This window comes from Tachysurus vachellii, chromosome 24 (assembly GCF_030014155.1).
Source record: "Tachysurus vachellii isolate PV-2020 chromosome 24, HZAU_Pvac_v1, whole genome shotgun sequence".
NCBI classification, from domain to species: domain Eukaryota; kingdom Metazoa; phylum Chordata; class Actinopteri; order Siluriformes; family Bagridae; genus Tachysurus; species Tachysurus vachellii.
The window spans coordinates 9448884-9470401 of NC_083483.1; the positions used below are offsets into that span (position 1 = coordinate 9448884).

Genomic DNA, 21518 nt, shown 5'->3' on the forward strand with positions numbered 1-21518 from the left:
TTTAAATTATCATCCACCATACATATAAACACACCCACACACACACTAGCAGTACTCCTGATGTGGGTGAGAAAGGAGATAGGTGTACTGTTGGCATAGTGAGTGAATAGAATATCCAATGGCACATTCCAAACTATCTCTCTTTCCATCACACACACACACACACACACACACACACACACACACACACACACACACACACACACACACACATGCATGCATTCTAATGAACTAAGAATAACATCTCCATAGCTGGTTTGTAATAGTAGGTGAATACACACACACACACACACACACGCACACACACTTTAACTTGAGTCGCCCTTAAAGTCTACCTCTCCTCAACCCTCCACCCCCTAAACAAAAAAAAAAGAGGAAGAAAAGAAAAAAGAGAGAGCTGGCATTGAAGAAAAAGACACAGCCTACTCACCCTCTCTCTCTCACTCTCTCTCACTCTCTCTCTTTCTGTCTCTTTTTCAGTCTGCTGTGAGACTGCAGCTTCTCCTCCTCTTTCTCTCGCTTCGCTCCCTTTCTTTTCGGGCCCCCTCTCACACGCAGAGCCGACACAAAAACGTGAACGGGACCGTTCGGGTTTTCATCGTTTGTCTCCTCAGCTATTTCTCCCCGAGCTTTTGTCCCCCTCCCCTTTGTCCACGGCGGCCCGGAGGAGAAGAAGAAGTAGTAGAATAAGTAGAAGGAAAAAAAGTGCATACACACACATCCACACAAAGGGCTTCTCTTCCCTGCAATCCTTGGTCCCCTTCAGCATCTAGACGCTAGGACAACATCAAAGCAACTTGGGGGGAACACTTGAGGGGCCTATTGTCTCCGGTCTGATCTGTTTTTCTTGCCGCCGTCCCCCCTGTCATTTTGCCTTCACTTGGTACAGTCCAGGCATTCACGCCAAGTAGCTTTCACACATGCAGGGGGAGGCTTGTCTCAGGCAATTGCTGACAAGCTACAAACAAGGCGGCCACCCCCCTTCTTCTTCCCAACACGCACACACTCTCTCTCTCTCTCTCTCTCTCTCTCTCTCTCTCTCTCTCTCTCTTTCTCATTCTGTCTCTCTCGCTCTCTCTCACTCTTTCTCATGGACATATGTACCCACACCACACACATATGCACACACACTCCTTTTTCAGAGTGCATGAAGACACCCGTTCAAACCACCATTCAGATCTCACTTGCTTTCTCTGTGTGAAATCCTTCAAGTCTGATGTGTTAACACACACACACACACACACACTCACTTCTTCTGGGACTTGGGGTCACCACCGCTCTCACTTTCTCCTTGCTCTTCTCCCTCTCTCACAGTTTCTCAGAGGGGGAGAGAAAAAACCCAGAAGACGAGGGGGCGGGAGGAAAAGTGAGAACAAGAGGGGGTTGGGTGGGACGGTATCCATCCTCTCATCTGGGTTTTCCAGCTCAAGCCTGGAGAAATAGAGAGGGAAAGAGAAGAAAGTGGGGGTGGACTGGGGGCTGCAAAAGAGGGGGAGAGAGAGAGAGAGAGAGAGAGAGAGAGAGAGAGAGAGAGAGAAGGGGGAAGGTGTGGATTTAGGAACAATGGGCCACAGACCCTGATATGAGAGATGAAAGTAGAATGTCTGGGCTCAATTTTAAGTTCTGACCCGTTCAAATGTGAAGTGTTGGTTTAACCTCGACACAATCATCTGTGTAAGGATGTGATATCTGATCTATCCGATCTAGACCGTTTTGAAAATTCCAATTCACTTCCCTTTTGTTAAACAGGTTGTAAATTAAGAGGTATGAAAACTGACAGATACATTAAAAAGCCTTAAGAGTTAAAGAGTGAGAAAGAGAAGAACGAACAAAGTCTGACAGCTGGGAGGTGTAGGCAGATGTGTGAAAGTCAGATGAGGCAGCAAGCAGATGTTGCACACAGATTTTTACCTCACCACAAAATAGCTTCTGCTAATGTTATTGTCTGGAAATAGGTCAAAGGTCAACCTGAAGCGTTCGATTAAGCCGAGAGGAATTACAGGGCTGAATTGTCGAGGGTCATCGATGGAGATATTCAAAATGAGTCAAAATGTTCATGAAGAATCGTAAGGGTTGCCAGATAAAATTAACAAGGGATTTAGACCGGAGTCAGGAACTACTGGGACTGCTAATGTCATGTGACTTATAAAACTAAAAATGCTGAGACTTTCAAATAACACTGATTGTCTAAGGAATCCACCTTCAGTGAAAACCATGTGATGGAAAAAAAAACATGCCATACGTGTCACTTCTACACAAAGAATTACTGTTAAAAAAAAAGACAACATGGACAAAAAAATACTGAACTGAATGCTAACTCTCCTAATGCTAATTCTGTAAACACGCTTCTATACCATTTAACTGCTCGTGTCGCATTCGTCTCATACGGAAGTATCCGTGATTTTCACCTTCACACCTCAGTCTCCGGGTGTTGAATTTTAGGAGCTGATTTCTCAGACCAGTGTTAATGAATGAATTACAACTGAAAAAGTCTAAAGATTACAGACAATAGCTTATCGTTAAACACTGAGCTAAAACCAACAAACGTTATTCTTACCTATAAAGCAAAATTTATGCAAGAACCAAAAGCAGGACTGACTCACTCCTGTCATTAACCAGATTAAAGTTTATTCAAAAGATTATATGACATTATTATTATTATGTCCACTCACTAGGTCTTTTCATCATGAAATCAGTGCCTGTGATATAAGACTATTAAATTCACTTAAATGAATTAGTTCATTAGTGTATTACATGGTAACAAGCGTGTTGTGTGCATGGTGTCATGTGACGGACTGTCCCATCCAGGGTGTATTCGCCGCCTCATTCCCTGCGTTCCCAAAGCCACCGTGACCCTGTGAGGAACAAAGTGATCACTGAAGAACGAATGTTTGATACTGATGACATTTTCAAACAAATCTTGTACCTTAATGTTGAATCATTTAACCAATAATTAATTTTCTCACCCTGTTAAAACATAAAGGAATAATATCAATCAAGCTAAGACGTTAAGACGAGCTTTAAGCAAGATTAAGTGAAAAATACTCCTCTAAATTGATAAAAGAGTGCATTTCATGACCTCGACATGAAGAAATCGATAGCTTCCGGTGGCCATATTGGGATAATGTGAAGGTGAGAAGAGGCCCTGTGAGGAAAGAGTTAACATTTCAGCACTTGAAATGTAGGAGAGAAAGACAAGGAGGAGGAGCAGCAGGAGGAGGAGAAGGAGGAGGAGGAGGAAGAAGAGGAGGAGGAACAGGGCGGGGCCAGAGCACAAGGCCTCTCCATTGAGAATTGGTAGCAGTGTGATGCCTGAGATTAATGAGTTAAAGGCTTTAGCTCATTCAAGCTTTCGAGTAATGAGTGGAAGAGAGAGATCTGTGAACAGCGAGTTTCTCAAATGGAATAGATGAAATAATACAAAAATATACTAATACACTGAATATTACAGTGTGTCGTGAGTCTCGACGCAGAGAAGTGTCGACATCCTTCGAGAGAAAACACACGTCATTTTGCTCTTTCAGGGCTCTGTAATTCATTTTTGGTGTCACAAACAACAAGGTGTTTAACATGATGAATTTGTGACACAGCCTGTGGTAGGAGGAGTTCTGTAAACACTCCTCTCACTCCTAGACTGAGCTATTTAAAGACACCAACGAAGCTTCATTTAACGAAGCCTGCAATTTCAGCTCTCTCAGCCTCCCTCAGTAGCCAACTAATCTACCAATCAATAGTGCGTATGTGTGCGTGTGTGTGTGTGTGTGTGTGTGTGTGTGTGTGTGTGTGTGTGTGTGTGTGTGTGTGTGTGTGTGTGTGTTAGGCTTTCTTTTCAGTCAATAACAGATGCAACCAGACGGTAGTCTAATCAACAGAGCTCAGTCGGTGTCCTGTTTGGGAGAAAATTTAAGGCTGTATTCATCACACAGTTGAAGTGGCACAAATCTGTTTCTTCTGAGATCAGGGTGTGATGAACTGTGCGAACACAAATCCTCTTCTCAAGCAATTTTTGACTGTTTGGGTTGAAAGTTTAGATATGAATTTAAGTCTCAGATATGAATTTGGGTATTAAGTCTGAATTCCAAACCCACACACACGCACACACAAAACACACACGACAAACAGCATTTTTTTTTCGATCTGGTTTATTAATCTGCGCTTTTAAATCCGATTAAAGTCAGAGTTTTGGTTTTACACACACTGTTTGTCATTTCTCTGCCGTAAAGCCAACAACCTTTTTCTTCATTCACTAGTAAACTAGTTGTGTAACAATTTTAACAACCAACATATCGTGAACAGCGAAATACGTTAAATAAATAAAATGCTAGTTAAATTACTTCATTCAAATGCGCACTTCAGTTCCACATGATTATGCTGAGAAACATTAACACAATTTGCTTTCGTAAATCCAACACGATCTGAGCGTTTATTTTCAAAACCCTGAATAAAATCAAACATCACGTTCACACATGAGCTGAGAATCAAACCAATAAAATGCAGGAGTTATTCTATGCATGCATGAATTAGTCGCCTAAATTTAACACTGTAGTTATAACACCCCATATCCCATACAGTCTGAACAAAAAAAACTGATTCGTTCAGTTGTAATTTGCAATTCAGACACTTTTTACTTAAAGATTTTATTTTTTTAACTAAGTTAAGTTAAAGAGATAAATCAGACCTTCAGAATATACCTGTCCAGATGTGAGGTATAATGCATATAATATTTAATTAATTTATCATGGTTTTTTTCCTTACATGTCATTCTGCAGGGGGGCACGGTGGCTTAGTGGTTAGCACGTTCGCCTCACACCTCCAGGGTCGGGGTTCGATTCCCGCCTCCACCTTGTGTGTGTGGAGTTTGCATGATCTCCCCGTGCCTCGGAGGTTTCCTCCGGGTACTCCGGTTTCCTCCCCCGGTCCAAAGACATGCATGGTAGGTTGATTGGCATCTCTGGAAAATTGTCCGTAGTGTGTGATTGCGTGAGTGAATGAGAGTGTGTGTGTGCCCTGCGATGGGTTGGCACTCCGTCCAGGGTGTATCCTGCCTTGATGCCCGATGACACCTGAGATAGGCACAGGCTCCTCGTGACCCGAGGTAGTTCGGATAAGCGGTAGAAGATGAATGAATGAATGAATGAATGAATGAATGAATGTCATTCTGCATGCAAACTATAAACAAATCCATGCCAACAGCATGTTTTATGGCTGCTGGCTTAAAAATACAGCTACAAATATCTGCAAAAACAACAAAATCTGTGCACTGTCAGTGTCTAAGCTGTCTAATATAACTCATAGCCCCTGTAGTCATCTTTGAAATCAGGTCAAGCTAATGATAGTAGTGGTATCGGGCCATGGTAGAGAAATGGGAAAGTCTTCTTTACTTGTTTTTGACATGGGTTAGGTTCAGTGATAGGTTCAAAAGTCTCTGTAGACATATATTAGCTTTTTTTGATAATAGCGGCATTACATCATGAGGCTTGAAGGCCTGAGAGGCTCTCACAGGTCATCTTTTTAAAGTGGCTTCTCCCAGTGTAGCTAAGTTAAAGAGGGAAGAGTAGGAGCTCGTGTATCCTGAATGAGTGGCCTAAACAGTGATGTGATGTTTTATCATTTTGCTGCCACCTCTTCTACACAGAGCAGGATTAAGTGTCTGTCTCTGTTTTCCTGTATAAATAACAGACACATAAGTTTGTCTTTCTTTCCAGCCACATTGAAAATAATATAGTCCCCAAATTCTACCTTTTTTCTGTATTATAATGCTGTTGCTGTCTACAATAATCTCCTTGACGTTTCTCATGGTTTCTCACAGTGATCCCTGTACCTCTGTCTCAAAAGGAGCCCAGATTTAGTGGTCCATCATCACTTTAATGACATTAACCAGATATGCACATGAGGTCCACAAACCTGTGAGTGTGCATTGGAATAAGAAGTGAGTATTTGGGCTACGGTCATTATTCACCGTACGTGCTGTTGCTAAAATGCTTGTGTTCTGTAAAACGTCTGTCATTGTTCATTCAAAGAGGAATGAAGATTAGAGTCATTTTTAGAATGGGAAACAGAAACTTCACAAGGTTGCACTGACAAATATGGATGATGTATCATGATGAACTCATTTATTCATCTTCAGAAATTGCTTGCATTACACCAGATGTCTTTAATAACGAGTAAGACTTCAGGACAATATTCCGGTCTCAAGATGTTTGTAAGTATTATGCTCATGTTGTCTTTTTTTTTTTTGCAAATACAAAATTTGACAAAAAGTAATCCCTTCATTTGGAAAACAAAACACAAAGCATGAATAAAATCTAACTAGTTAAACTAAAGCGTTAGCCTTGAAAAAGATTAGATGTTTTTCTCTCTCAGTTCTGACTTTATTTACTTGACCTCAAGCCTCTAAAGATTCTGTCTTTATTTGATTCATTTACATATATTTGATGCATTTCCAAAGCAACTCACATTTATCTCATTTTATATAACTGAGCAGTTAAGGACCTTTTCCATGGACCCTGCAATGGCAGCTTGATGAGCCTGGGATTTAAACTCACAACCTTCTGATTTAAAAGATTAGCACCAGATTCTTCTACATATTTTATCATGGTCTTGTCTTAATCTAACGTACTAACATTATAAAGTGCGTTTTAGATAGAAATATAGCCTATAACTCACTGGTTATTGGTGTAAAATGGGAAAATAACCAGAATAACATCTGACCTTAGCATCCGGAATGAATTTTCTTTCATGTGCAGCCCAGGAATCAAGATGGAGCTACAGGATGATATATCAATCCTTCCCCAGTCGATACACACACCTCACTCTTTTCTTGTAACATTACCGGTGTAGACTGAAGACAGAAATAGTGGACAGGAAGTTAAAGCAGAAATGTGCTCCATTGTGTCTACTTTACGGTGTCCTCGTCTCTCTCTCTTTCTCTCTCTTTCTCTCTCTCTCTCTCTCTCTCTCTCTCTCTCTCTCTCTCTCTCTCTCTCTCTCTCTCTGCTCATAAGGACTTCATAAGCAAGCTTCAATTCATGTGTTTGTGCAGGTAAACACAGTAATGTACACATCAACCCTTTCACTTAAAACAGTTCTGTGTTAAGCTGCTTCACTGCTGAACCTTTTCAATTCTTCAATCTGACCTCCAGAGCTGTAAGATCTATAAGACAGGGTTCACCAGCAGGGTGAAATGTTTAGAATTTTGAGCATTATTTCAAGAGTCTCCAATGTTTTCAGTAGTGACTGGAGAATGAAGAGGGGTTTGTTAGGACTGAGCTCCATCATGTGGTTACTTTAGGAAAGCTTTTTGTCCCCAGGCAAAATATAGTGATCATTTTATTCACTGGTTGAATTAAAGGCAAGTGTTGTGTTGGGAGAAATGCTGTTTTCAAATGCGTATATTATAATCATGGTAGGTTAATACTTGCTTATACAAAAGCCTAATGAATACACAAATGTTGAAATAATAGGCAATAAGCAGGAGTGTAAAGTTTACTATAAATTTGTTACATAGTGGTTTTTCCTCAGTACATGTAGTAGTTTCAAATGAATTTGCATTTATTTTTACTTGAGTATGTTTACAGCACTGTAACCGTACCTTTGTTTTCTCTTGATTTGTTCTTTATTTTACACTTTTTCCACCAGAAATATTCATACTTCAATTATATAATATCCTAGACAGGGCTAGCTATTGTAGAATTTACAATTTAATTGTTTAAAGCTTTTGTAGGATATCTGTGTTCAACCAAAAAAAAAAAACATGATGGCATCAGCAAATGTCCCAATTTATAACCCAGTCTTATGCAACAGTATTGTTATTGTTTCACTGTAATTCCAAGTGCCTTTATATATATATATATATATATATATATATATATATATATATATATATATATATATATATATATATATATATATATATATATATATATATATTAATTAATAACTAATATATAATATATATAAAATAATATATAATATATAATAATATATAATATATATAATATATAAAAATATATAAAATATAGAACCAGGTAGTACCAGCACAATCCATTAGGGGGCTGTAGTGTACAATCTGCATGTAACAAAAACACACATATCGATGGTCATACAAAAGTAAAATGCATACATTAATGTTTTTAAACATTGTAGTTTAATGATGTTTAGATATCTATATAAAATAAGGAAAATACATGAATACGATAGAGCAGGATAAATGTATTTAGTAAATCAACACAAAAATGGTAATAAAAGATACCTTAAAAAATCGTAATAAATTAGATAGCACATAGTTGAAAAAAAAATATTGATGTTTAAAATGTTGACTTTCTTTTTGGTTACAGATTTCCTTCATTACACACGATGCTGTTTAACTCAAGGAATGAACTCTGAATTAGTCAAAAAAAGCAAAAAATGAGGGCCATTTTTTAGCTGGTGTGTTTTACTCATATTTCTGTCAGAGCAGATCAATAAAGTATTAGACTAGGTTAATAAGTTTAAATATCCAAATCCTAATGTATATCTAATCAACTTAGAACCTCTTAAGAAACAGTAGCTGCAGTTATTTTAGCCCTAACCCCCAAACATTCATGCTAGTCCTTAGGAACTTATTACTGACCCTCGCAATGCAGCATCACTGCCAAAGCAGAACTCTGTCCGAAGACTTTGGCAACACAAACTCGGTCCCACGTACCACTTCAGTCTCCTCATAACCTCCTATTAATACCCATGATAGGGACAAAGTCTTCTAGTCTTTTGACACAGAGGGCAAGTGATGAAGTTTCAGGGATCTGATGATGTAAACTGATGCTAAGGTCAGATGTTGACTTTTAGTTAAAGCTTGGGAGGCTTCCATGGTGCAGGCGTGGGGGTCTTAATCCTAACATAGCTAAGAGGATTGCTAGATGAGTCCCAGATATTGTGGTAGAAGTTTCTTCTTCTCCTAAAGAAGCTTTCAGAGTATCAGAGTTTTAATTCCAAAAGTAGATTTTATTGAAAACCACAAAGCCAAGACGGTCCATGGAGCAAATGTTGAACTCACACTATCAGCGCATTCTTTATACAGTTTCAAAATGATTATCTCACCAGGCGAGGTTTCACTTGCCACAAACAATCAACTCCTTTTTGCTACCAGCCATCATTATCTCTTAGGTCAAGGCTTCATTCCCTCATTCCTCTTAAATATATCTGAATTACTCACACATACATGTCTAATAGCATATAGTTACAGTCTTAAATGAAGTACATATTCAATGGTCGAGTAACTGAAACACAACGTGCATTAAAATTTCTATAGGAGAAAAATAAACAAGGAGGTGTTTTTACCTATCTGTCATTCATGTTACTCATCATAAAGCGCCTAGTAGTAGCATTTGATTAGTAGCATAGGTGTGTGTGTGTGTGTGCGTGTGCGGGCATGGATTTAACACTGAAAGGATTTTTTTAAAGTGTTTAATTGCAAAGAAATTTCCACTAAATCACTACTTTCACCTTTAACGAGGTAAATATTAAGAATGTGAGATACAACAGATGAAAGTACATAATTATATAAAAACAGTACAATATCAATTAACCAAATGTATAAATCTTTACATACATTGTAAAAAAAATTCATTTATTATGCCTTGCTAATTACTTGCTATTATTTATTATGACAGTGACAGGCAGTAAAAACTGACTTAGAAACATATCCCATTACCAGCGTTGCTGTCTGCTAATCCTAGGCTGGGCAACAATCGTAAATGCTTTTTATATAGTGATGATCTCACCTTGACTAAGCCAGCAATGAAACCATGAGCTTGACCATGAAGAAATAGCAAATCTGACATGTAATACAGCTGTGACTTGACCTTAAGTGACTTCCTTTAAGACCTGGTCAAGAAGCATGTCAATTACGTCACTGTTGAAATCCACCTGCTGAAGGTCGAGATCGGGAACGAAGGAGACCAGCAAGTGGCCCAGGTTGATACGCAGCTTCCTCAGCTTCTGCCTTTCTTCTCCATTTCGGACATTTTCTCTCAGCCTTCCATCTTTCTCTGTTTTCAGCCTTTCCATTTTGCACTTTAGTTGGTCACACAGGGAAGACAAGCTGGCTTTCTCTTCCTCCATCTTTTCCAGCTAGCAATAATGCATGTTGTTATGATATATACTAATATTATAAATAGTAACATACACAGCAAAGAACCAAAACTCCAAAATATAAGGACAAAATGCTTTAAGAATATTTTTGAAAATGTTGGACATTAAATTATGTTAAATTATGATATGGCCAACACGTGAACACCTGACACAGTTGTATATGCTTTTTTAAGCATCCCAGCAGATTGAGGAAAAGCATTCCATGGATGTGAAGTTCGGGTGTCCACATACTTTTTTTTGCCCATACAGTGTATATAACATAATACACACCTCTTTAGAAATCTAATAATGTAAATTAAAAAAATTCTCTAAGACACCCAGGCAAATCTTTTGTTATCTACAATCTTCAGCATACATGAGCTCACAGATGCCCAGAATTGGCTAATGTTGATGTGACTGACAGTGAACTGAGATTTATTCCTTGAATACTTAGGATTCAAACTCGCGATTTCTTGATGGTTGAACAAAAGCACTCCAGAGCCCCAGTCCTAAATTTATCAGAATTATGAACAGTCGATGTTGTAAATAACTTAACGAAACTAACATTCGTTCGTCTTCAGGTGGTCTAAGCACTGGTCAGGGCTGCAGAGGTTCCAGAGACTATCCCACTATCACATATTCTTTTTATTATTATTACCTAGCCAGCTCTTAGTTTTGCTCGTCATGTAGGATGAAACACTGTGTGCTTTATTATGTAGAACCTAATTGATGGTGTGATAGAGTGTCAGTTCCTACCTTGCTCAGGAGCTGACTCCTCTCATCTTCCAGGACGGTGCAGTGATTTCGGAGCAGCTCCAGCTCATTCCTACACACCTCCTTGTCCTCTACTGTCTGCTCCATCATCTCCACCAACTCATCCTGCTGCTGCTGTTGCAGACTCCACTCATCCTCGTTATTATCACACAATTCCTCTTCCTCTTCCTCCATAGAGTGTGACTCTGCTGTACAGTACTGGGTTTCTGTACTAGGTGATTCCTCAGAAGCGTACCACTCATCCTCCTCTTGAAAAGGCTCTTGATACAGATTGCACCTCGCTGTCTTAAAGCTCTCTTTGTTGTCTGTATTTGCATTGTTCTCATTTTCCATCTCATCCCATTTGCCCTCTCCTTTGTTTGCTGCAAAACTGGAATGTGTGGGAATGAATATGCCACCACCTTTGGGCAAGACATTATTGGGTAAAGAGGCACAAGGCATAGGATTTACTGCTGGAGCTGTTTCTTCAGCAGTAGAGTCTTTCCTTTTAATCCTTTAACAGCCAGTGAGAACAACAAACTAATGATTTACAATTACTTATTAAGCGAAATGATGAGACATTTAAATAAATGAGTCCTAACTCTAATAGGATTACCTTTTCAATGAGTCAGAGAGAGCAGTGAGATTAATCAGAGGCATTGGTGAGCTCTGAGCTAAAAAACAAGACAATGACAGTTAATATAAAGCTTATCCATCCTGCTCCTATGAACTTTAGAAACAACTGAACTATACTTGGTAATTATATATAAGTATTGCCTTGTTTTTAGCTTTTAACGACTAAGCGCTGCTAATCAAAGCAATTTCATGTAATATGGCATCTTCGAATATGTCTGAATACAGATGTAAAATAGTTTTTTTATTCAACAACCAAAAAACCTATTTCTTAATGACTGTAGTACTTCTTACTGTACTACATAATGTTACTATGTTAGCTACCACTTTAGCCTAGTCAGTATGGTTTCTATGCAAACAAAGCAAGTTACTGAGCACCACACTGGAGCTTTTACGTAATAAGTGCAAAGCTAGATATTCAATGAATGTAACATTTGTCATCCCCTGAAAGTTATATTTTATAAATTAAAAGCCTTGAATTTGTAAATTCTCAGATTAAAATATGCTAAACTTAGCATCTTGATGTTCAGTTAGCATACCCAAGAGACATTGATACTATTCATCTAGAAAATGATCAAATATTCAACCCTCTGAATCTTCCTGTATACTTTGAAGTTGTAATGTCTATGAAAGTGTTCTAGTATCTAATAGTGCTCCTAATGCAATTTGACATTTTTATCAAGAAGATATTTAGTAAAAAAAAAAGTACTTTGGTGCATCTTTTGTTTAAAATAACTCATTGAAAGAAATAAAGCAAACGACTAAATACATTATCAACACCCAATTTGACTTGCCAAGTCAGTCATTTTTACATTCTACTGGTTACTTTAGAATGAAAATAGAATTGGTGAAAATTAAATTGGTGCAATGTGCAGTAAAATACAAACCATAAGAAGTGGGTGTCAGAACACTGAGGCTGGTCACACTGTTACTGAACAAATCAGCAGGCGACGACTTCCAGTTTGCAGAATTTTTCAGCTGCCTGGCATTGACAGGTGCTTCCAGGGCTGGAATTTCTAATACCTAAGGACAAAAAATGTAAAGATTTGTTCCTGTTAGCCTTAACCATATAACCGTCTTGCACAACCGTGCTGACCTGTTTTTAAAATGTTGTATCTAAACAGAAATGACTTACCTCTGGCCCATGCTCATACTGTAGACTCCTACTGTTCCTCTTCCTGTTTAGACCCATAACCTGTTGATTAACAATGTCAGATAGCACAATATATAATAAGATAATACGCATAGGAGTATCTTACTGTCGTTTGAAGCATTTTGGATATGACTTCTGTTCCTCTTCTTGATCTTGGAGTTCCTCCTCCACCAGACAGCTCCTGATTGAGATGATTTTAATGTCAGTGAAAAAAGATCTTGCGAAAAAGTACATAGACTTTGAATACTCAAGTCAAGTCAAGTCAAGAAGCTTTTATTGTCATTTCAACCATATATAGCTGTTGCAGTACACAGCGAAATAAGACAACGCTTCTGCAGGATCATGGTGCTACATAAAGCAAAGACAGGGCTAAAGACTTGTAAGTAGTCTTAGCCACATAAAGTGTAACTGTGCAACCTGGTGTAAACAGTGCAGGACAAGACAGACAAGACAGACAAGACAGTGCAGGACAAAAAACAGTGCAGACAAAAAGTTACAAGACAATACAAAAAGTACAAAAAATACAATACACAAAAGACAATAAACAGTAAACAGAAACAGCGCCGACCGACCAGCGTAAATACTGTATGTGAATACTGAATGTTCAAACAATATTTTGTGCAGTGATATTAGAATGAACAGTTTCTTAGCAGCAGGTCCTTGAGATAATATACTGTATAGAATTGTGCAAAAACAGCAAATGACTGAAATATTGTACAATATGTGCAAAACGGCACAGTTTGTGCAAAGGACCCTTAACACGAGGCACATTATAATAACATGAACCACCAAATAACAGTAAGTGAAATTATAATTATAATGTGTTAGTGTAAATGGGTAACTGCTACCAACATAGAAACTACTTATATATATATATATATATATATATATATATATATATATATATATATATATATGACCTATCATATTTTTTTCTTATACAAATTAATCCACATGACACGATGAGAAGCTTGGCCTCCAACCCATGGAAATAGAAATGAAGCTTAAGTCAGTGAAGATCAGAAAAGCTGCTCCCTAAAACTGATCGACTGGCTAATAAAGAAGTCAGTGAACTGGGTGAGGAAGTCTGGAGGAGATTCAACAGTAAATTCTACTCCTCAAATTTGGAGTGAATTTAACTTTTCCAAGTGAAGTTCCTTTTTACATTCTTCCTTTTAACACAAGTGTAACTGGTGTAACATCTTTATGGGTAATTCCACCGTGCTACACTATATACAGTAGCCAAAGATTTGTGGAAGCCTGATCATCACATATGTATGTAGGGCTGAACGGTTTGTTGCAACAAAGGATTTTCTTCAAACCTGTTCCAGCATAACAATGTTCCTATCTGCCCCAAAAAAACGTCTGTTTATGAACACAAGGTTTGACAAAAATTGGAGTGGAAGAACTTGAATGTCCTGCACAGAGCTCTGATCTCAACCCCAATGAACACCTTTGGAATGAACTGGAACACAGACTGACCCCAGACCTCCTCACCCGCAATCAATGCCTGATCTCATTAATGCTCTTGTAACTGAATGATCACAAATCATCACAACCCTCTCTCACTCACTCACTCATTTTCTACCGCTTATCCGAACTACCTCGGGTCACGGGGAGCCTGTGCCTATCTCAGGCGTCATCGGGCATCAAGGCAGGATACACCCTGGACGGAGTGCCAACCCATCGCAGGGCATCATCAAACCATTTAATGAAATAACCAAAAATTTAATGAAATGCCTTCTCAGAAGAATAGGTAAGTGCACTCGTCAAGAGCCCACAAACTTTTGGCCATTTGCAACCAGCCTCATTTGACTGAGAACTTTGTACTCTTCCAGAAGACCATGAATGCTCAGGGCTTCCTAAAGTTAATTTCAGATGCCAAAAGCAGTTCTAATGAAACATAAACCAGGATTTACAAGAGGTGTCCTTGTGCAAGAGACGCTTTCATCTTCAGACAGAGGTATTTGTTTCTCGTGGTAGTGGAAAGTCTTCATGATAAACATAGAAAGACATGTAAAGGAAACTATTTTTTTAAATAATTCATGCCACTTGCCAAGAACAAAAGTCAATCGTAACATTTGTGGATATTGAACCTCACAAGCATACGTTTGAAGTTTGTCACTATTCCCTGGAATCGGCTCTGTTTTTGCTAAGAAATGTATTTGGCTTTTCTTAGGACACAGTATTGTGAATGCATAGACAGTCATCAAAAAGCTTTTTTAATAGCCAAGTAATACCGTGATACATTCCCAAGCAACAACTTTCCATGTTCAGTAATGACATCATTTAATAAAAGTGTTTTAGGAGCGTCACCTGAATTGTGGGTCATGGTTCATGTTGCAGAACCATTTCTCAGGCAGCCGGCTGCAGTCAAAGCCATCTGGAAGCCTTCTCCACTTGAGACAGCTGTCGCACTGTACCCAGACTTGATCCGGAACTTTTCTTCATGTGGAAATACAGAGACAGAAAAGACACAGGGGAAGGTCAAACAACATCAGGAGAGAAGGTTCTGCCAGGACCTTTGCACATAATGATAATGCTAAGTTTCTTTATACTGTTTAATAATGTTTCTTTATTATGCAAAATTGACAAAAGTGAAAACAGATTTGTGAAAGTTTAGTGTATGTATCAGGCAGCATTTCCGAAAAGTACAGTATGTGAAGGTAAAATAAGGCAAGTATCCTATGATAGATTTATCAATCCCAGGTGGGAAATTCTGTATATTCGTCAATGCCAAGAATAATTAAGTCCATGGTTTAGGAATCCTTTATTAAAAAAATGTGAAACCAAGATGGACAAATGTGAGTTATGCTGAAAAAATTGTGAAATTTCTGTAAATACTATACTTATTATTATTAAATTAGCTAAATAACAAGCTAATACTAGGTTTATAATTAAATAAGCTATTAAACAAAGATTAAGTAAAGGTTTAATATATACTAATAGAGAAAATAGGCCCAAAAATTACACAATCAAGGTACAGTTCAATAGGAAAATCCCCAAGCATCACCAACGTTGTTAATAAATGACGTGAGTAAATTTAAATTGCAGCGTAAACCCAAACCCCACACTCACATTGTATCTTCTATTGGAACTGTGCATTTTGGGTCCTCTTTCTTCTGCATGTAGCGTATCTCGTTCCAGTAATCTTCCAGCTTGATGCTAAGGTTGTGCATGGTTTTCCTGCATACAGACAGATCTAGGTAATCTACATTAAACTCTTTATGTACATTAAAAATCTGCATGGACCCAATTTATACCTTCAGCTGTTAAGAAACTACAATTGTTAATAGGCACAAACTAAATGTATTCAAAATCTTTTGACAACCATGTGAATGTGGTATAAGAAATCTTATAGTGAACCTGTACTTATCTGTATCATCAAAGTCCTGTTTGTTGTGAGTTGGTTGAAGGAAATTGCATTCAATCACACCAATGATTCCAACACCTTTTCTCTCTACCTGTGCAGGACGACGCAAAATCACACAATCACACAGTGATGTAATGCAGAGGATGACAGCACATACAGATAACCTCTTTACCTTGCGTTGGCAGCTCACTTTCTCATAAGCCTTGATGAGTCGGTTTTTGTGGTACATCATAATACCATAATGCTCCTTGCTTTTGGTGTTGAACCCAAATGTAATCCGAATACGTTTGGTCTGAGAGATGTGTCAAGAATCACCATATAGACAGCAATCTGCACAGTATATTAGTATCAAAACACTTCACAAAGTACAGTGTTTAACCTGCCTTTTTGTTTTTGTATGTAGTTCCACAGCCTGCTAGATGAGTCTCTTCTTCAATCTGTATTAAAGATGCAACAGCTTAAGCAATGGTGGCTCAGATAGTTAGATGGGGATACAGTATGTACCATCACCCTATGGTTAACCCTGCACTCTGACCAAAACATCCAAGACTGTGGCTCATAAAACACATATTGTGTGACTGTGCTAATCACCTTACTCTATATTCATTAGCAGCAGTAATAGACACAGGAAAACACGACCCTATTGCACTCTTTTGGCTATAAATGGCTGTGGCATAAATGATATTTAAACTTGTGAACTCCCAACTGTACGGCTAACTCTTTATTCTGCCATCAATGTCCCTGTGTTGAAAGATATTTGTGGTTTAAATAAGGAGGATTATATCAAATATGCAGAATTCAAGACTGTGATTATATACTGAAGGATACTAGAAATGATGGTCTGTAGTTGTCATTGGCAATGTAAGCAAGACTCTTGGAGATGAGCTGGGTTTTCACTTTCTGTCCTCGAATGTTGATTTGCATACGTGGCTTCAGATACAAAATGCTACAATATGCCTGCAAATGGAAATGCAAGAAAAAAACCTTCCTCTTTACACGAAAACCCCGAACATTATCGTATTTAAATCCTGTAACGCCTCATAGTACAATTGACAGCATGTGCACTTACTCTAAGTGAATAATCACTCTCTGGCGTCATGGCTCGACTCTCGCGTGTTTTATCGCTAGCATTTGCTCGGATCTGAATATCATATTTATCTGCATCAAAGTTGAATTCTGTCTCCCCCTTTGTAGTCCTGCAAAATAATTACTCAGTTATATACTATAGAATATTTAACATGATAGAAATTATAAAGGTTTTGGACATTATGTAAAATATATGTGTTCAATTGTGCAACTCAATATCATTTTTTAGTAGGCAGGAGTCTCCACGACTGAAGTTATCATATAAAAGTACGTTGCAAGGTGAGATTTTATTGGCTGTAAATGCAACAATAAATTACTTGACATAGAAGACATCACTGCTCCAATGATCTTCCTAAAACCACTCCCTTTGTTACCCAAACCTTAACATCAACACACCACACCATATGCAGGCCTCCCCCAGGTTTATTTCAGATCGGTGGGAAACACCGATTCAGAAACAGCTGGTATACATACAGTATGTTAGAGAAACCACTAGCTTACCTGCGCAGATTCCAGATAATGATGCGTGAGCCAGTGGGTCCGGCAACACTGATGGCACGCAGCTCAGTGAATAGCTCCTTCTCTGTATTGAATAGTGAATGTCTCAAGATCGCATCTAGACTGGCTGCATCCTCAGGTCTTGGGATGTTAATGGTCAAGGGTTAAATTCATTTACTTATGGTTGACAAATTTGGCCAGTTACTGCCTGCTATCCAAGTCTTCAATATGAAACTGAGCGCCAACCACTGCACCATTTATTTGTGCTTACACACACCATAGGACATATAGGAGACAGATCACTAAATACCCAATTCTGTGTACTTGGCATCTATTTGAAAGTAATGTAAATTGACTTGTCTGACAGCTGCAGGTGACTTGATTTTAAAGCTTGATTTTTTTCCCATGCAACATATTTTAAATTTCAGGGTTAATATGAAAATAAAGATCTGCTCAGCTTTTACCTCCTTGTATTTCAACAGTTTATCAAAGGTGTAAATAGTTTTAAGCAGAGGGAATGGGGTCAGTTTCAGGGGTAAAGAAAGGATTGTTAATGTTTTAATTGCAGTTCCAGTTGAAATCACACACAGCAAATGACTTTCTGGTGTAATGCCAATGCTTGTGACATGTATGCAGTACTACTGAAGTTATAAGAAGGATACATGTTTTGTCCATCCCGTCTGAAGGTGAGAATAGGCACCAGGATTTGTTGAGCTTTTATGGCCTGGAGGTAGGACTGTGAGAGCAGGCCTACACTCATTGAGTCTCTGGTCTTAGTGAAGACAATGGCATCTTTCCCCAATCGCATGGAACCTGATTTAAAGCCATTGCCATAGACACCGACTGGAACATGGTCTCTCACGGCTTTCTTGTCACTGTAACCAAAGCTGAAAATATTGGATTAATGTAAAACGATTTATTTAATTAATTAATTCATTCATTCATTCATTCTGTACTGCTTTTCCAAACTCTCGGGTCACGGGGAGCCTGTGCCTATCTCAGGCGTCATCGGGCATCAAGGCAGGATACACCCTGGACAGAGTGCCAACCCATCGCAGGGCACACACACACACTCATTTACTCACGCAATCACACACTACGGACAATTTTCTAATCAGCCAATTTTGATTGGCTGATTAGATACAGGTTCCTATTAAACTGGATGGTGAGTGTATATTGGAGGTAATTATTGGGCACATTCCAAACACCATTATCTTGCCATGAATGCAGTGTGGTGACAAATGGCTTATAGCACACGTGTGGTTACCTGAGCATCTTATGCAATTTGGCTCTGGTCATTCCTGCTCCATTATCCATGAATGAGAGACAGTCCAGGTTTTTTATGCGTGTCCAGTCTATCCAGAACTGCTTTGCACGAACATCTGGGTCATAAGCATTATCTGTAATATAATCGCAAAACACAGAGTTCAAAGCATGGCAATGTTAATTATGACATTCCTGAGCCCAAAAGACTATCTGAAACATTTCATTTTGTACAGAACAGTGTACAGCTTTCAAGCTGTTGCTGTTAATTTGATCATAGATCTGTGCAAAGAGGGTTTTCTCAACTCACCGATGAGCTCAGCAATAGCACTAAAGGGCCAGGTATGGCTGGTCGAGTTTGTGTGAAGAAATTTAGGATTGAGCTGTAGGAAGTAAACATGGATATGGAATTTTTTACTTTTCTTTTAATAGAGATCAAGTTGATTTGAAACAAATTCAAATAAAAGCTGTGAATTTTTATCTCATAAAATCCACACCTCTAAAATATATGCTTAAGATAGAACAACTGGATGTTAGCGCATGAGTGGGATACAGTGTGTACCATTCAATGCAACAAACTGATTGCACGTTTTCTTATGCATTTTGTTTAAAACCAGACAAAAGAACTTACAAAACTGGAACTAGACTTTCTTTAGTTACCAATTGATAAAACACAAGATTCCTTGATAAAACACAAAAGAATGAATCAGTAATAGAGCACAGCAGGGAAAATAATCCCTTAGATTTGCTTAGATTCTCATCCTCCTTCTGCAAAGGCTGAATCTTACTGCAAATGAAAATCATGACTGGAATACTTTTTATGTCAATTTGTGATGTTTTTGAGTTTTTGCAGTAATTTAATTATACTGTGCCTGTTCCTAATAAATTGGCCTGTTTTTTACATTTGCAAGTTTTCCAGAAATACCCACTCATTGGTAAGACTTCATGTGGTTTTAAATCACATAATCACAGTGCTACTGTACATGGACATCTCTGTGACAAACCAGCAAGGGGATGTACAAAGTAACTCATCAGCTTAGATTCTCATCCTCCTTCTGCAAAGACTGAATCTTACTGCGAATGAAAATCATGACTTGAATATTTTTCATGTGCAATTTGTGATTAAAAGATTTTGTTTTGGCCTGTTCCTAATATTCTGGCCTGTTCCTAATAAATTGGCCTGTTCCTAATAAATTGGCCTGTTCCTAATAAATTGGCCTGTTCCTAATATTTTGGCCTGTTCCTAATATTCTGGCCTGTTCCTAATAATTTGGCCTGTTCCTAATAATTTGGCCTGTTCCTAATATTTTGGCCTGTTCCTAATAATCACTATGTTCTCTTAAAGTGGTTTGTCTCTTATTCTATAAACATTTAGGCTTTTTTATATTAATTTAAAAATGACACTTTTTAGCCTCTTATAATGACATTTCATATTTAAAGGTGGGGTCTCCGTTGTTTGAAAGCCAATGTTGACACTCAGGAGTTATTGACTTTGGAAACTCCAATCTGTGAATCTGTGCCAACTTCCTGCTCCTTCAGTTCTCTCCAGCGCTGGAAAGCTGATCCTATATTAACACGGGTCCTACTGCTTGCCTTATCGTAAGCCTTCGCTTTCTTTCTTTGTTTTTATCCACATGCGCACTGAACACTCTCTCCGCCCATATTAACAAGACACGCCCCTTTCTGCTCATTGGCTACACGTTTGTTTTGATTTTGTTTTGTTTGGCGGCCCGACTCAGTTTCGGAAGCATTTCTCAAACAACGGAGACCCCACCTTTAAGTTCCTGTTCATATTCATTAGCAGCAATATACATGTGTTCCAGCACCATCTCTATCTCCCCCTCTCTCTTTCTCTCTCTCTCTCTCTCTCTCTCTTTAGGTTAATATGACCCAAAAAAAAAAAATCATATCATTTTACTGAGAAACTGCGAAGCCCTGAAGGCTTTATTAAGTTTATTACTCTGTTAAAGCTACAGCTTTATCTCTGACTGTTAAAAAGCGTTAGTTGAATTAATTTACCTGTTAATGACAATGCTATATATTTAAATCTATCTATTTATCTGTCCATCTCATATATTTCTCTGCATAACAAAAAAACAAACATTATCTGACACGTTTTTCAATCATAAAAAATTCCATATTAGTGGTTGTTTTTTCTATTTAGTCTTATGTTAGTGTGATTAAGTCTGTAACCTTAAGTCAGTGTAACTAAAGTCAATACTGTGTTTTAATTATAGAGTCTGTTACAGGACAAGAGCCTTTGGAGCAAAAAGATGCACAAAAGCACAAACAGGACACTTACCGAGCTAAGAGGTATCCCTCTGTGTTTACGAGTGGCCATTTTCTCCAAATAAAAGTAAATAAACTAACACTAAAAGTTTCTTCAAACAGCTGCAGATATTAATTTACATTTAGACCGCGTTCAAGTCAGAAATATCTAAACTGTGTGTGCGCATTATCATCTCGTGCCTCGACTGCATGATTAATGTATTGCAGCTAAACATAGTAGCTGTGTGTGTGTGTGTGTGTGTGTGTGTGTGTGTGTGCTCATTACTGTAAGCAAGACAACTCCTGTCATTTTCTTGTGTAAGGATTCAATACTTTTAACAAACAGCTATTTAACTTAAAAACCTAAAACATGGACATCAT

The 21518-nt window shown here is 38.2% G+C and overlaps 2 protein-coding genes across 3 annotated transcripts in view; both read right to left on the reverse strand.

The window, feature by feature from the left end:
- bcl9 (BCL9 transcription coactivator) overlaps positions 1-859 on the reverse strand; it is a 92369-nt gene extending 91510 nt beyond the window's left edge. Inside the window, exon 1 of the mRNA XM_060860701.1 lies at positions 431-859. The gene's annotated coding sequence lies outside the window, so the exon portion shown is untranslated. The remainder of the gene's footprint in view (positions 1-430) is intronic.
- Positions 860-8243: 7384 nt separating this feature from the next.
- Positions 8244-21349, reverse strand: morc3b (MORC family CW-type zinc finger 3b). Of its 2 annotated transcripts, XM_060860984.1 has the most exons (17): positions 21172-21349; positions 19180-19252; positions 18874-19006; positions 18269-18493; positions 17610-17747; positions 17092-17218; positions 16851-16979; positions 16195-16314; positions 16016-16113; positions 15728-15835; positions 14966-15094; positions 12756-12830; positions 12632-12674; positions 12384-12519; positions 11480-11537; positions 10867-11377; positions 8244-10110 (listed from the first exon to the last, which is right to left on the reverse strand). In XM_060860984.1, exons 1-17 carry the CDS (start codon positions 21208-21210, stop codon positions 9844-9846), a joined length of 2409 nt encoding a protein of 802 aa, XP_060716967.1. In that variant the 5' UTR covers positions 21211-21349; the 3' UTR covers positions 8244-9843. The 2 variants fall into 2 exon arrangements, with proteins under 2 accessions (XP_060716967.1, XP_060716968.1); XM_060860985.1 differs by lacking the exon at positions 19180-19252 and having other exon boundaries at positions 8245-10110; positions 21172-21272.
- Between the last annotated feature and the right edge of the window lie 169 nt (positions 21350-21518).

Bases quoted from the DNA above. Each gene is read 5' to 3' on its own strand.
- morc3b (XM_060860984.1), bottom strand. From the start codon at position 21,210: ATGGCCACTCGTAAACACAGAGGGATACCTCTTAGCTCG. The intron at 11,378-11,479 runs GTAATCCTATTA...TGGCTGTTAAAG, and splicing joins CTCTCTGACTCATTGAAAAG to GATTAAAAGGAAAGACTCTA. The intron at 10,111-10,866 runs GTAGGAACTGAC...CATTATTGCTAG, and splicing joins GGAGTCAGCTCCTGAGCAAG to CTGGAAAAGATGGAGGAAGA.